Source organism: Anopheles bellator, chromosome 2 (assembly GCF_943735745.2).
Source record: "Anopheles bellator chromosome 2, idAnoBellAS_SP24_06.2, whole genome shotgun sequence".
NCBI lineage: Eukaryota > Metazoa > Arthropoda > Insecta > Diptera > Culicidae > Anopheles > Anopheles bellator.
The window spans coordinates 70,262,782-70,279,892 of record NC_071286.1 but is presented as its reverse complement, the minus strand read 5'-3'; the positions used below and the strand labels follow the sequence as shown (position 1 = coordinate 70,279,892).

General features: G+C 53.2%; 1 protein-coding gene across 1 annotated transcript; it reads left to right on the top strand.

Annotated features, from left to right (window-relative positions):
- Window positions 1–1,117: 1,117 nt before the first annotated feature.
- LOC131207947 (transmembrane protein 131 homolog) lies at window positions 1,118–17,048 on the top strand. Its single transcript, XM_058200583.1, has 3 exons — window positions 1,118–3,511; window positions 7,875–10,787; window positions 13,600–17,048. The coding sequence occupies exons 1-3, from the start codon at window positions 1,118–1,120 to the stop codon at window positions 15,484–15,486; spliced, it is 7,194 nt and encodes a 2,397-aa protein (XP_058056566.1). The 3' UTR covers window positions 15,487–17,048.
- The last annotated feature ends 63 nt before the right edge of the window (window positions 17,049–17,111 follow it).

Sequence of the window (17,111 nt, the reverse complement as noted above, 5' to 3'; positions counted from 1 at the left end):
GTTTGCATCTGAACGATGCATCTGAAGTCGGCGGAGCAACATAACCGCATCCTAGTTCCTAGGCCGCGACCTCCGGCGCTTCATTGAGCACCGTCCTCGCACGGGCACACCCAAACGGAAGGACATACGGCGAAGGGCGAGTGTTGGGGGTTTGGGGGTATATTTTGGGGGTTTGGGTTCCTGCGAAGGCGAGCTCGAATCCGTTCCGTTCCGTGGCGCGTGAATGTGTGCGAGCGTTGGCCGAACGAGACGATTCGATTCTGCGGCAGTGTGTGTGCGTTGCTCTGTCACAAACCGCGGTAACTGCACGCGTGTGTATGTGTGTTTGGTGCCTTCCGACCTCGTGTTCGATTGTTTCCGATTGTTCTGACCGAGTTGGTCATCCCGAATTTCGGGTTTCTTCTCCTTTCCTGCTCGTTGTAGGCAAAGACGAGACCGGACGACCGTGCCCCAGTTTGTGCTGCACAGGACGGAACAGGATCGAACAGGCCGCAGACGTCGCGAATGTCCGCCGCCATCTGGTGCGCACTGCTAGACGATTGAACACGGTCCCGGTGGTGGTCTGGGCATCGACATCCCCTTGAAGGATGCGGCGGTTCGGCAACGGCGGTTCTTCCAGCCAACCAGGCAGCCTGCAGCATCGCGGGGGCCGCCGACGGCGACGATTGGTTCAGTCGTAAAGCCGCGGGAGGTGATCGACGCAAAGGCACGCGAGCATCGTCACGTAAGTGCGTGTCTGTTCAAGTTCGGAAGTGCAGAAGAGCAACAGCCCGAGGAAGTGGCAAAGAGCAAAGAAAGCCTGCGAGTGTGCGTATCTGTGTGCGTGCGCGAAGCGCCAAGGAAGCGCCAAGAAAGGAAGCAAGCAATAGTGGCCAGTGCCCGTGGTCGACAGAGTGCGAGATAGGCGCAGGGAAAAGAAGAAAAAAGAAACCCTAGAGAGTGCATCCTTGACCCAGTGGTAGGTGCAACGGTGCAAGCGAGTTGCAGCTGCCGCTCGGTTCGGCCCGTGGTACATCGTGGAACCGATCGTCGCGCGAAAGAACGTGTCTGTGCGCGCGCGTAGCGAGTAACGATCCTTTACGGACATCGCGACTTCAAGTTAACATAAGACAGCACAATGGTCACACTAGGCGACGGCAGTAAGCAACGGTGGACGGTGCGAAGCTTCAGCGTTCTGCTGATGTTTCTGCAGGTGCTGCACTCACAGAGCTCAAACGGTGGCCGCGTCGTCGCCGCACAGGATGTGCCGTCATCCGTTTCCTCCGATGCGGCAGCCTCCGTGTCCGCATCGTCCTCGCACGATCCCGGCGCGGTGCTGATGGAAGGGTTAATGATCGACGAGGAGGGGTCACTGTTCGCCAGTCCGCCCATCGACGGTTACGGAGTGCTGAGCGAGGAGGCGGCCACAAATCTGCTGTTTCAGCCATGGATGCTGAACTTTGCCGACCGTTCGATCGGCGATCCGCACAACCAGCTGGTGGTGCTGTATAATCGGCACAAAAACCGCAGCGTCTACCTTGGCTCGATCGCGGGCAGCACGGCCGAGTTTTCGAGTTCGTACTTCAAGGAGAAGGTCATTCCGCCCGGTGGCAACACGACCTTCAACGTGGTGTACCTGCCACGCAAACTGGGGCCGGCCGAGGGTTCGCTACTCATTCACACCTCCTTCGGCATGGTGCGGTATCAGGTGCAGGGCGAGGGCATCGAGTGCCCGTACCGGTTGCGGCCGTTGGTGGGCCTACAGGCGCCTCTCAACGCCACACTGTCGCCCGAGATTACGCTCTACAATCCGCACGATACGCCCCTGCAGATCGTCGAGATCTACAGCAGTGGGGGAAACTTCCAGCTGGAACTGCCCAGCGGTGCGCAGGAGGGGCCACAGGCACTGTGGGAGATACCTCCGCACAGTACGCGCACAGTGATACGGGTTCGGTTCCACGCGCGAACCCCCGGCAACCATATCGCGTACGTGCGCATCAAAATCTCGGGCGGTGTTGCGGAACCATCGCTAATCGATAAGATGCTCGTGGTGCCGATCGAGGTGGAGATCTTCAAGGAGACGGGTCTGTACTCGCGCATCCCGTTCCTCGAACTCGGGCTCACCTCCGCCGCGGCTGCTGGTTCGGCAGCCGCTGCTTCGGCCGTGGCGGTGGCCGCCGGTGCCGGGCTCACGGGAAGCAATCGCAACTCGAGCACTTGGCTGAGCCTGGATTTGTTCAACTCCGGCAGCCAACCGGTGAAGGTGAAGAGCTGGGGCGTCCAAGCGGACGACATCGAGTCGGTGCTCTGCATGCATGTTCTGGTCGCCGAAGAGCGCACACTGCACGTCGAGTTCGACTGGTCGAAACTGTCGAGCGATCGGCGGCTAATCAGCGGCCGGATACTGCTCAATCTCGAACGAATTTCGACGGCTCCGGACGGCGAACGGCTGCCGGAAGATGACGATCAGGAATCCGACCGATTCGAAGGCTCAAAGGATGGCGATCCGGCACTCAAAACGGCCACTCAAATGCGCGGCTCGGGGGGCAGTAAAATCGGTGTAGCTTATGCGACAGAAGTCCCGCTCGACGAGACAGAGGATGATGACGATGAACTCGAAGCAGAGCTAATCGACGATGGTGTCGATGAGGTTATGAGCGTACTCGCGATTCCTTTCGCTGGCGAGGTGTTAAAGGGCAGCATTCAGTACAATGAGGAAGTGCTGCGGTTTCTGGTGCCGACAAACGAGGCGGACACTCCAGGTGGTGCGGGCACGCTGGCCGACGCTCAGCGTCCGCTCGTGATCCGCAACCAGTTCCACGTGCCATTGTCCATCACGAACATTAGTGTACCTGAAAACTGCTCGCGCTACTTCACGATCGACGATTTCGGGCCGATCGTCCTGCAGCCGAACGATGAGCGCACACTCCTCCGTATCTCCCGTAAATCGACGGTCAGCGGTGGTGGCCGGTGGCCAGAGGGTACGATCTCCACGCACATCCGGCTGACGACGAACATCACCGACTACGATCTTCCGGTGCTCGCTTACAGTGGCAAGCTGAAGCGCATTCTGTCACCCGAGGTACGTGACGCCTCGTTGCTAACCGGACTTCCGGCCAGTGGTGGTGGGGTTGATGTCGAAGACGAAGAGTTCGAGCTCGACTTTGCTGTGATTCCGATTGCGACCGATTCTGAAGCGTTGGTTGCGTTCGTTAATCCGAACCCCGTCCCGATACCGATCATCCACTGGAAGGGTGCGATCACGTCGGACGCGGCGGTCGGTGCTCCGACGATCACCGTCATCCTGCTGGGTTGCGGAGCGCTCCGGCTGGACGAGCTCGCTTTTTGCCACACGGTGCAGCCGGGCGAGTGGATCGTCTATCAGATCAGCGTCCAGAGTGGCACGATCGATAACTACCACGGCCGGTTCACGGTGAAGACCGACTACGAGGAGATCGTGACTCCGCTCCGCTTCACCACCGCCGTCGGTGACCTGCATCTCATGCGTCTACGCTTTGCCGATTGTTTTCCGGTGAGTATTTGATTGCAACCCCTTTATTATCATTACAATTTCTGCCGGCTGCCTTTCAGACGGTTTTGAGAAGAACAGAATACATTGTAAACGAAATCATCATCGCTTGTCGTTCTCATTAGCTTGTTCGATTCACGATGCGTCAGCGGCTTCTCGGTGTGCTCCAAACAGTAAGATCTCAGTCCGGTCGTAACCATAAGTCACTGGCGTCGAGTGAGGAAGAAAACAATGATGCAACGGCGACAAATGCTTCGTTTCAACGGATGCTGGATAAACTTAGCTTGTGGGGGAGGACGATCGTAAATATTTTGGTCTGAGGTTCGTTCCCTCCTGCGACACGTTCGTCGCCGGGGCTAAGGGTTTGGTGCGTGTCGGCCGCTCGAATTCCTTCGAAACACGATCTCCAAACTTCTCCATTCGTTCTGGTCGGTAGTAAAAGTGATGGTTTTTTTTTTTGGGAAAAAATTTACCATTCCAGTTCTCCGTTAACTCCGGCTTGGCTGAGAGCTCCGACACCGCTGATACAATGCTTGTCCCAAAAGGCAAGAATCGCAAGACGGAATGAAATGATTAAGAAGGGAGTGGCAACATGGGAAAGGGTATCGGAGTTTGTCGAACGATCGTCGAAATTTTACGAGCCACAGAAGCCGGAGTGACTTTGCAGGAGGTTGTTGTTGTGGAAAGAATAATGTGGCACGTCCTCCATTTTCTTCATGGTTAAGTGACTTCATCGTGTTCAGCATTTGCGTTCCATTTTTAAGCATTTGCTTTACTTTTTCTGAGCGTTGAACGCTTTCCTTGCACGGAGATTTGAATATTGTTTTGTGAAAAGGGAATCAGTTCGAAACGGGTGGGGACCCCATAGCGATAAGGAATGGATAGTTTTCACTAGCCTCGCACTGAGAAACATAACCACACGCCAATGTTTTTGCGGTTCATGGTTGAAACGAATGGTCCAACCAACAGTGCTCTGTGCTGGTAGATTCTCACCGAGGGCAGCGTACCGTATGTGGGGCGGGCTTAGGCTAAACAATGTACCACAAGTTGAGCGCGGAAAATGTTTGTTGTGTCAACGAATCAACCTCGAGTTCCTCGTACGATAACGTGCTTCCTTTATTGCGTTGCACCGATAATCAGGCAACGGTCTCGGGTTCGCGGCGGATGATCGAACGGACTCAGCAGCATGCGAAGCTTGTCGAATTATTAGCTGACGATCGCCGGTCGGTGTTTATCCTTGGCACCAAGTGAAGAATTACGCCGTGCGCTAGCGGTGCCAGTTGTGTATACCAACAAACAGTGTTCTTCGGCAGCGTCCGAGGACCGCGACCGGCTGTGATGATGTTATTGATCGTACCGATAATATCGATCACACGTCGGCAATTTTTGCAAGGCCACACGGGACATGAAATAGTCGACACAAAAGCAGCTTCAGCCATTCTTGGACCCAGAGAACACACAAAAACTCCGGTTATTTATTTGCTGAATTTAGTTTTAAAAATTTCCCCCCAAAGGACATCTGGGCGTTGGGTTTTTAAATGTGTGCCTAGCTGTGCCTAGTGGGCAGCCGTCAGACGGAAATGTGCCGATCACGCATATATTTCGCTTCCACCGAACCCATGCTAGACTCCATCACCACCTGCTGCTGCTGACCCCAGAATGGTGTACATGATCGCCTGGTGGTTGCCTCTATGCAAATATGGTTCCGAAGCCGGCCAACGCATTAATCCTTGAACCTGTTTCGCGAAGGAATGAAAATGTCATCACGGGCCAGAGGGAAAGCGATGCGAGCGGATAACGATCGATCTATATTTATGTTAATTTGTTATGAACCGAAAAGTGATGGCAAATTTGGAGGGCCCATTGGATCGTATATTTTTGGCGCAAGACGCAGTTTCGTTACTTTTTATTCAATCGGCGGAGGGATGCGACGAGCCTGTCAGCGCTCCACATTTCGCTCCGTCACATCAGCCCCACGTTTTAATCACTGTGGGGTTGCTGTTTGGCACTCGGAATAAGATAAAAACGTCGATCTGAAGGGCACTTGAAAAGATACACCGTACATCCATACGCTAGAAGGTAGATTTATAGAGAGAGAGAGAGGATCTTCTTTGGATTGCTGATGTTCACAAGCGCCACTTATGTAAGGGTCGGTAGCAAATAGCTTGCCACTTCATCTGCGCGGCTTAGGACGATTGACCAACTGTTGTTATCGCCCAACAGGAGGGCCACTAAATGCTACGTTCTCAAAATTTATGTAGCAACATTTGGCGATGCAAATGAAAAAAATACTTCAAAAGTCGTTTATTGACATGAACCCATTCACAGCTCGAGTTTCGTGGGGGCCATATTTGGTTGATACCACCTTCCGTTATCGTAAACGAAAAGGGGAATCAACTTTCGATGTTTTGACCCTACGAACATAATACACCTCATTGACGGAGCCCTTCGTAACCCCATCCGGGGCGGGTCCTTTGTAGCGAGGCGTGTGTTTAATATGCATTGACGCGATTAAATCGCCGCTACTTTTATCGGCCGTATCGGCATGTTTCACCCGATAAGCCGCCGAGGCTCTCCTTGCTGCGGGTGAATGTCGTTGTCGAAAGTGACAGATGTAGTTCGACGACCAGGCTTTCGGGAAACCCCTTACCGCGGGTGACGCGAGGTGGCAGGCAGCAATAGTGGCGTAGTTCATGGACAAAGTCCCACTGACGACCGCGAGGTTGCTGCGGTCTACAGTCGAGGAGAAGGTCGTCTTATCGTGCGCGCCCAACAGTGGCTGTGGACGCTATCATTTAGCACTTATTACAATCGTTATTGTTTTTTTTCTATTCCTTTTGTCACTGAAGTGACTAAATGACACGTCAAATTTGAGTCCAAAGTTGAAGGTTGTCTTTTGTACATCATGCCCTTCTTATCAGGGTCTCTGGCTAAGGTTTCTATGTATGGTTGTTGGCAAAGCAAAACATTCAATTGCATTATTCGAAGAGGGAAAAGCTGTTGCGGCTATGTTGGGCCTTATCGTTTCGTTTAGATGGCTTGGTGCGGTCGCAAATTGAGTTTATTCCCACGGCGAAGGTTATGTTCCGTGCTGAGGGACCCTTCTCATTGCTGACCGCCCAGCGCTCGCAAGTGTTTGTGGTCAAGAACGGATAGCTCTAGATATGGCTCGAATCGAGGTGTCACAAGGAGGTCGTTGTGGGTGAGGCTCAACCAACAGACCGCAGCAGTAAACCGACTAAAAGGAAGCCCCCGGGTCGGTGGGGAGAGGCACGCTTTGTTTGCGAAGCTTGTTATCACGGTCCGTCCTCACGACGTCCTCCGTTCGGGAGATGATCTGCTAATCGTGTGTAGCGCTCGGGTCGGGAGGGGACGCCAGAGGAACTGGCGCCGTGGTTGCGAATCAGCTGATAATGCTGGCGATCTCGCAGCCGATCTCGCAGTGTTGGTGTGTCGATCGATTTGTTTGTCGCCGATTACCGCAGAGTACGTCGTTGCTGATGCCTTCGGTTGGTGTTTTCGGTCACACTTCGATCGCTGTTGCCGTTTCCGGAATCGAATCTGGGGCGATCGGGGGGGCTCTAGTTTGCGGAAGCATTCGCAATCAGTAGCGCCTCGTTCGTCACTCATTTGCTAAGATGCTACCACGTGCCAAACATGTTCCTCGCGGGCTCGGCTGTGGGGAGGTTCGACGACGTCACTGCCAATGTTGCGCCACTTTGGGTCGCGTGGCCCCGGGACGCGTAGCGCGAGGAAGAGCACCGGCAGGGCCGACTATAAATAATCGATAACGCTCCTTAAGGAGGCGGCCCAAGACGCTGAGCAACGAGAGTGAACACCTTCAGTGGCCGAAAGGTTTACTACATCAATCATGCGGCCGGCTTTTTCCTGGTCCGCCTAATCGAACGCGATCGATGGGCAGGTTCCGGTTGCGATTAGTCGTTGTGTTCTTCGTAATTCAGCTCGCTCATTTCGTATTTCTATTTCAAATGTTAGTGAAACGAGGGAACGGCTATTTTATGGTTTGCGCCACCGAGAAACTTCGTGGCGCGAAAGGCGTTGTGTTTGGCCGGCGTTTTTGGCGTCGTGACAAACCACTTTACGCTCGCTTCCCTCGGCGCTGGGGTGACCAGTGCCCCCGCCACGCCGTGCGTTTAATATTGGGCGGAGGACCATTTTTTTGCCTTCGACGGAATTCAAATTTCCCTCACAGAAAAAGAAAGATCGGAAGAAGAAAACGGCGAAGAAAGAATCGCAATATGCAAATACAACTCAAGCACACCCGCAGTCCGTATTATTTGCTTTCACATTTCTAAACTGGTTTCGTGTCTGTTTTTATTCTCTTTTCCACGGGCCCGCCCGACAGGGGAAACTGTGCTCCGTGCCACTGATGGCCGCTTCCACGTTCCCGTCGAAGATCCACATCGAGAGCATCCGGACGGAGGTGCCGGGCCTGAGTTACGAGTTCCTGTCGCCGGACAAGCAGCGCACGCTGCCCGCCAGCCAACCGGTGGTCCTCTACCCGGAGGCGATGGCCACGATCGGTCGGCTGCTGCTCGATCCGAAGGCACTGTGTGGCACCGAGTGCTACAGTAGCTTCGATCTGCTCTCGAAACCGTTCGGGGTGAAGTGGATGGCGACGCTGGACAGCTACGAGCAGTACCGGCGCCTGGACAGCGACAAGCTGCTCGAGCAGCTGCAGCGTTACGCCGAAATGCGCCAGCGATTGACGAACGTCCAGTTTCAGGTGCTGGCCGAGGCCGCAAGCCGCAAGTTCGAGTTCAACGCAAGCGTCGAGCTGGCGTGGCCGAAGCTGCTCCACGAGAACGTCTTCTTCCCGACGCTGCAGGTCGAGCAGGAGGCGGTCAAGCTGATCACGATCACCAACCCGTCCGATCAGATCCTGTTCGTGCACCTGGTGCTGCACGACGTGGCCGTGCACGGGCCGGCCCCGGCCGTGGACGGTGGAACGCCGCTGCCGGCCGAGGTGCTCACGGCGTGCGCCAACTGCAGCCTCAGCGAGGAGCCCGTGTTCTCGTTCTTTCTCTTCGACACCGACGACATTTACGTGAACTATGTGAAACCGCAGTCGTTTCTGCCCATCGCGGTAAAGTTTACAGCCCGTCAGCCCGGCACCTACTCGACCGTGCTGTACATGCGCAACAACCTCACGCTAATCGATGCCGCCTGGATACAGGCGCGGGCCGTGGTGCCGCAGTTCAAGTTTGGCAACCGGCGGCCGGGTTCACCGACCGCACTGCAGTTTGAGATGACCGACAAGCACTTGCGGTTGTGCGGAAACGCGTACTACGACCAGCTGCAGCAGAGGTCAGAGGGCACCGGCACGCATGGTGGCGGCCCTATCAACAGCAGGAAAACGGATGAGGCGGTACCCGTGCCGCCGCCGGTGGTAGCGGAGGGTGGTCCGCTGGAAGCGGGTGTAGAAACGCGGCGAACGTTTACGGCGCGCAATTACGGAGAGGTACCGATCATGATATCCGGCATCCGGATCGAGGAAGCGCTCTGCGAAGGATACGGCTTCAAGGTACTGGACTGCGCACCGTTCGAGCTGCCGCCGAACGCGAGTCGCAAAATTGAGATTGCGTTTGCGCCGGACTTTACGTTGGCGCGCGTGGTGCGGATGCTCCACTTCGACACGAACATCAACAACTTTCCGATAAACTTCACGCTCCTCGGAACGGTTCCAATGCGCGGCCTGGAGATGTGTGGGCTGAGCTTGCAGCGACCGTGGTTCGAGGCGGTCTTCCGGATGCTACTGATGGTGGCCGTGACGGCCGCCATGGCGGGCACGCTCGTGGCCGCATTCCTCGACTCGAACCGGGTGCTGAGGAACCACTTTGTGAGCATGACGCGCGAGAAGGGCCCGGTTCAGCCCCCACTCGATCTACGGCAGATCGCGTTGCAGCACTCATCTGCCGCAGCCGGGGCAGCGGCCACGACGCCCCCCGTGGCGGAGGTGAAGGACTCGCAAGGAAGCGGAAACCATCGATCGTCTTCGGCGACGATGGCGTCACGCAACAATCGCAAAGTCGATCGTAAAGGAAGTCTCCCGCAAACGCAACCGAAAGGTGGTGATCGGGCGCAAAATGGCACGGGTCCGACGCATGGGCCGGCGGAGAGTACCGCCAATCGGTTCACGCGTACCTGGACGGAGTTTACCGCCAATCTGGGACGAAGTTCTGGCGCCGCGAAGCAACCGGAAGGATCTAGGCCACAAACGGCGAACAAAAGCCGTCGCTCGATCACGCCACCCAAGGATATGACCACCAAAGAGCGATCGAAGCCAAACGCACACTCGGAAGAAGTTGGGGACGGTGCTTTGGGCACCGAAGCATCAGCCACGGCGGCCGTGACAGCTGGGCGTACTACTATTGGTGGACAGACGACGGCGGCGGTGGCGCTGGCGGCGCCGGTGCCGGTGCCGAGTGAGTCGAAGCAACCCACCAAATCGACATCAGTCGTCGTAACCAGTGACTTAACGGGCGCGCTTGAATCAAATTCAAATGTCGCCAAACAGCAGCAGCAACATCATCAAACATCGTCATCACCGAGGACCTCCGTCAAAGAGGAGTGTTCGTCACTCGAGGCGAGTAGCGGATCGTCATCGTCGGTATCGTCACTCTCGTCGTCATCATCTTCATCTCCCTCGCCAACGACGAAGCAGCAGCAACAACAGCAGCCACATTCGAGGCCATTCCAACCGCCCACCGGCGGCGGGGCACCGAAAGCGAACGTGAAGAAGATGAAGAGTCTCCCAGTCAGCTACGAATCGGTGGTGGTCTCGTTGGCCACCGTTTTCGTCGGTACCAACACCAGCACGAGCGGCTCACCAGCAACATCATCGTCATCATCCGCATCCACATCCCAGTCTAGTCAAAAGCCAACGGTAACGGCAACCACGACACCCTGCTCAACGTCGCCAGCATCGGCGGCCATTGCCCTACCGAAGGAATCTTCATCATCCCGTTCGCAGACAAGTGACGACGGCAGTAGCGGTGGCGGTGGAACCAAGTGTCGCAGTGGACCGGCTGCCAGTGGAAAGCAAACGCAATCGGGAGGATCTCGTGGAGCAACCAGTACCGGCACCGGAAATACCAGGAGCGTAGAGCTGCTTGTCAGCGGTAAGGCGAGCGACAAACTTGCCTTCCTTCTGACGTCCGATGCCGGTGCTTACGTGGAGAAGGAAAACAACAATCCTGGTGGCAACGTAATCCTGCCCGCTGTAGGTGGAACTCTCAGTAGCGGTATCAATGGCCAGGTGAGTGACTGAGCTCGGTGCGGACGATCACCAGTAGCTGATGAGTTAATTTATCTTCCTGCGCGGAGACCCTCACGTGTGCCTTCGTGGGGGGCGGTGGGCTTGATTAACGATACGCATGGCCAACGGACGATTAATGGCCATCGAATGGTTTAAATCGTACGAACATTGTTTCGACCGGCGAATGGAGTGCGAGCTGGCGAGAGGGGATTGTTTATCCTTTCGTCTACCATATCGCTTTGTAGATTAATTTATTTGTTACGTCGCCCTCGTTATTCTGCCACGTTTTTTGTTTGTGTCTGTGTTTCGCACACGCGCAATATCGCGCGTGTATGATGTTGCCGCACGTGAGCTCGCAACTCTTCTTTCTTGCGCAGACGCGCCACCGCCTCTTGCGCGTGGTAGTGATTCATGGAATTCGTTTCGCTGTCTGCTGGTGGCAGCATGCGTTTCAGCGCAGCACATGATCGTATGCATTTGCCACGATCGCGTTTTTACGTGCAGCTGTGCTGGGGGCAGCAGTTATTCCACTGCCTTCGTTCCCGGACTCATTAACAAACTATAACCTCCCCTCCACCTACTCCCACCCACCAAAAAAAAAAAATAAAATAAAATTCCAAAAATAAACAATATATAAGCATTTTAAAAAAAAACAGACTGTTGACCTCACCGTCCAGTCACAAAAAATGCATCTCCAAACGCCACCTACCCTACCCCTTCTCCCCCCCTCCCTCCCCCAATACCCTCCTCGTCCCACCTAAACCCCCTCTCCATAAAAAAAAAAAAAAAATAATAATAATAAATAAATAAAATAAAATAAAAATAACACCTTACCCAAACAAATTTGCCTTCCCTCCAAATATAATTACCCAAAGCATTTTAAAACATGACTGTTTTGATTTCACCGTCCAGTCACCAAAAATGCATCTCCAAAAATGCCTCCCACCCTTCCCCATCTCCCTCCTTCCATACCTAAAAACCCCCTCTTCCCACCAAAACCCCTCCACCCCAAATAACCCCCCAAACAACGGACCAACAATCAACTGACAATACCAATCCGCCCTCCCTCCAATTACAAGTACCTAAGGATTAAAAACCGACTGATCGACTTCACCGTCCAGACACTAAAAATGCATGCCCAAAACACCTCCCACCACACCCCTTATTCCAATGAAATATCCAGTAAGATCCACACTCGTAAAAGACTACATCCGCCAAACTCCCCACCCTAAGCCCGATCACTAACAAACCATATAAATAATCACCACAGTATACTAATGCTCCAAGGCCCGTAGCAGGGCAAAGGATGCACTAACACCTTTTAAATTACAAAACCTCCTAGTCAAATGTCAGCCAGCTCTCCCAGAGCCAGCACTTTGATCTCCACATCCCCACTGCATTCACAGAAGACCGAGGCCCCGAGCCCAGAGTCTCTAGAATGTCCCACCCTCCCAACAGAGGCGAAAGGGCCTAAGGCCCAAAGACTCTTAAAACTTTACAAACAAACAAACAAACTGCCTTCGTTCCGAACCGGAAAAACAGTGGCGACGAGCACATGCGAATGGAGTGACAAAGATGCGGGGCAAAAAACACACATTCCCGGCTCGCGAGTGTGCGCGAGTTTCCCGAATGTTTATATTTATTTTAAAACGTAAAACACAAACAGCGCGACATAATGTGCCGCCAACATTCAATGCTCCCGTCCTCCACGCACATGCCGGGTCGTCGCGTGTGTCACCCAACCCTGCGGGCGAGAGCGCGTAGAGAAGGAGTCCCCGAGAAGATCGGGTTACACAGTTCTGTCGGTAAGCGAATCAGCGTTTTTTTTTCGGTTGAGCATGGCAATTCTTTCGCTCGTTTCGGTTAAGAATGTTTTACTTTGTAGTAAACTTTAATTCATTTCTTCAACAAGTTATGTAATTAAAAGGTAACGATCATGAGTCTCGTGTCGGGCGATCATTGCAATCGTAATCTTTAGGGTGTCCCGATGCCGATTCAATGCCCACATTCTTTTCTTCGCTCGGTGGGGAGTAGTTTAAACCGGTCACAAACCTCTCGCGTGACGTCGGACGTGCTGTAGTAAGGCGGCCTTTCGACTGCCGCACAGCGCCAGTCGTAACGCGATGCCTAAAATTAGAATTTTTGTTTTGTCACCCTTATCACCGGCCTGCTGTCGTCGCTGCCGTAGATCGTTTAGGAGAGCTTTTAATTTGAGATTAGATAAGATCCGCAACGAATCGTGATTCACCGTCGAGACCGCGAAGGGGGCACGGTTCCGGTTTGCATTGGGTAGGTCGTTGGGTCGTGAATAACTTTCAAATGAACGGTGTGGCAATTATTCGTACGCTCGCTGCCCACTACTATAATACTTCGTGTTGGCGATAACCGAAAGACGTATCTTTCCGGCAACAAACGGGTATCGAAAGATAATAATGCGCCAGGCCGCTCACTATCGCCAAAAGAAATCGATGTTTGTGTATGCTGTAACCGGCACACAAGGTCGCCGCCCATCACGAGGTTCAGTTGATTGAGTATGCGAGGAGCGCCACAAGCGCCAGGCCCAACAGAGTCGTGTTTGTAATGTACTTGTCTCGTAACGGGCGGGACAAGGTCATGGTCAAGTTTTGAGGGTTGAAAAACAGAAAACACATTATCAAGGTCCCGTATGGTTTAATGTTTACAAACGCCGAGATTCAGGAAGTTGTGCACGTAGACGTCTCACTATAGGCCATAAACGGGCTAAGCAGGCTGCTTCGAATTCATCGGAGTGAGTTGATCTAATCAGTGATCGTTTTATTGCTCCATCCAACAGATTGAAGCTGTCCAACAGCAGCAGCAGGCTGCGGCGAAAAAGTTCAGCAAAACTCCGGGCCGCGAGCGAAAGTCCAACCAGGGCAAGAAAGGAGCGAACGGTGGTAAACAGGGTGCCGGGCAGCAGTACAAGGGCACCGCTCTTCAGTTCAGCTCCCCGACTCAGCAGCAGCACAAATCCTCCACACTCGGAACGATCCTGCAAAATGCTTCGATCCCGTTACCAGCGGCGGCGGCGGCGGCCAGCACTTCATCAACGGTTTGGGGAGAAAATTGCGCTCGCTTCAGTGATGTCGTTGCTCAAATGCCGAACGCGAAGCCCGCTTCGATTGCGAACGGTGGTTTCGGAATGGATGTATTTGCTCCAGTGTCAGGCGCTGCTTCGGGACAGGCACGGCTAAGTCAAGCCAATCTTAAAGCGCTTGGCAATACCTTTGGAACGGGTGGTTCGAACATTATGACAACGTCCGCCGGTGGTGGAGCTCCTCGCAAACACGCCCTCCAGGACTCGTCTAATCGGTATGAATCAGTTACATCGAAAGACGAAAGCTACAAGTCGGTGGGTAAAGGACACTCTGTGCCAGCCCCGTTCGTCACCACAGCAACGGCTAACTTGGGCCCGATCGGAACTTCGAAGAAATCACCGACTGGCAGCGTCACCGATAGTGGTACCGATGCCGATGGCATTGGATTCGGTGCTGGCCTAGGAAACACCGGTGTGACAAAGTGCTGGGAACCATTCGGTGGACATGTCATACATCGTCCGGGACAGCTGCCCACAGCCATGGGAGGCGACTCTTCTTGCATTGCAGGCACAGGCAGCCAACAGTCAGACAGTTTCTTTTCGCAATCATTTGCCGATCTACACCACACGCAGACGGACCAGAGCGATCACTTCCGAGGAGTTTCATCGTCTGTGGCCGGCACAGCCACTTCAACACCGTCCATGGTGCAGCCGCATAATCGTGGTTCGCTACTGGCGGCCCACATCGGTAGCGGAGTTCTGGGAAACGATTTTGTTGGAAACCGAAACGCATCACTATCGATGCATCAACAACAGCAGCAACAGCAAGACTGGAACAGCACCGGGGCCAGTATCGAAGGTGTTCCAATGAATTGGCCCTTATCGTCCGCGCACAAATCGAATCAATCATCCACGACGGCAGGGCTGCTCGAATGGGGAGCTTCCGCTTCCGATGTTTGGAACAATCTGGCCGCTCAAACTCAGTACCAACAGCCGCACCAGCAACAGTTTGACGTTGCTTCGTCGATGCATTATCCACCGGCACTCGTTGCTGCTGCGGCCGCACACGCCTCCGCCAATCGTTTGCTGCAACTCCAACAAGCCGCTTCACTGGCAACCGACGGTCTGGGGCATGGTGCATGTCTGACCGACGCTTGGTACGCAACGCAGTCAGCAATCGCTCCACCGCCCGGTTTCTCCAACCTACTGTCCGTGGGTGGGCCGGCAAACGCCATCGGTGGCATGGCGCACCTTCAGCAACAATTACAGCAGCAGCAGCAGCAACAACATCCACATCAGTTGCTTCTTCCACATCAGAACCACAACAGCAACAACCACCACCATCATCACAGCCAGCAGCATCAGCAGCAGTTACTGCGTCAGCTATCGTCCGATGAGGCAACATCAACCGCCGTCAGTGGCGGCTCTTCGGGAGGACCATCGTCACCGACCGTTCCTAGCACCGCTGTGGGCGGTGGTGCTGCATCATCATCATCCTCCTGCTCATCATCCGGCGCCTCGTCTTCGTCGTCTTCGTCCGCATCGTCGATCGTAACCTCCACGTACGATCCCTATCAACTCGCTTCGATCTGGGCTTCGGCTAGCAATAGCGATCCATGGGCAGCGGCAGCCAAGAAGCAGTAGAATCAAAATAGAATGGCTCGCGATTGCACTAGTGGCTCACTGGCCTTTCGGCCTAGAGAGTGCTTTACAAGTAATGATATTTTTGTCCGGAAAGGCCTCTTTTGCGGTCTATTCCCTTCATGGATTGGTCCATCCATTTTATCTGCTTATCTGTTTTCTCTCTTTGCTCTTTTCACCTCCCGAACGTTTCAGTTTGAAATCATGTTCAATAACCATTGGCAAAGTATGGATAAAACCGTTACTCTTATAAGGTTTCCCTTTTAAAAATTAGATTATCGTTTGCACCGGAAGCGCACGAGCGTAAAACTTGGGAATTTTTGGAATCGTTTTTGCCAGAAAGTACGAAAATTTTTGCCATTGCAGCGAGCGGTGCGATGGAATTGAATTGAATTGAACCTTCTCCTGGGAATGGTTGGCGCGAACGTTTAAATCACTATCAACTCGCTTGCGTTTTAGAAATAATTTTTTAATACTCTACCACCATGTGGGTTCAGAAGCTTCCGGTGGGTAGCGCATGGGTTTTCGTGAGTCCGGTGCAGTAATGTTAGTTTTTTTCTTCTTTTTCTCTTTATCATTATCGCTTAATTAACATTTGTTCTCACTTTGTTTAGTAGCTGCAAGCTGCTGTGGAATAATTCACATAACGTTTCCATCTATTTCCTTTCCGCTAAAACTTTTACTTAGTTTACTGTTGTTTCACTATCTATTTTTACCTTTGGATTTGATTGGACTAGAAATGAATATTCGCACCTTTTTGTCGATTGGCGCGCACCCACTTTGCCGATTTGATGATTGGGTGGAAACCGCCCCAGGCAACACAGGGCCTTGGCGTGGCGTCCGATGATGCATCACCAAAAGTAGCCGGAGCTTCTGTGGTATTCCTTTTCGCTGCCTTTTCACACTATGGCTATGTAGCACCGATAACTATCACTGCGCACTCTACGCGCCGAACGCATGCACACCGAGAAATGTGATCTTTGCATGACAAACGAACCTAATATCATCCGGCTGGAGTGCAACAACGTAAATGCAAGAAACGCACACTATTTATTCGTAAAAGGCTTAAGAGGTTACAAAAGAAGGCGAACACACTAAGCGAAGGCAAACCAAAAAACCCGGATATAGCGGCGAAGTGAACAGTGGAACTATTTACTCTCCCGCAAACGTGACGCAGATGTGCCTGTTGGTTGACTAAGGGTGCGATGCGAAAACAAGTATGAAATCAATAAACCACAAGAAATATAATTATACCAATATAATACACACAGTACACACGCGCGCAACTATGCGTAGCGGTGAAACAGAAAACAGGCAAAACACCCCGGAACTCCCGATGATGAACGATGCTGCGATTAAAGGATGATTACTCTAACGGACGAATGTAAACTCGGAACGTGGGAGACAAACTAATCCACTCTACAAGGTTGACGCGCGCCTGTGTCCATTGTGGATGGTTGCTCCTCGATCTTATGCTAAGAAAAGCAGGAATTTCTGATGATGAACACCGAATGAGAAGAAACTTTGAATAATGATGAAATAAAACACAACACACACAGAGTGAAAAGATGAAATAATCAGCAAAACGCAGTCCGGCAAATCGTTTCTTTATTGTGGTGCCCAAGAAA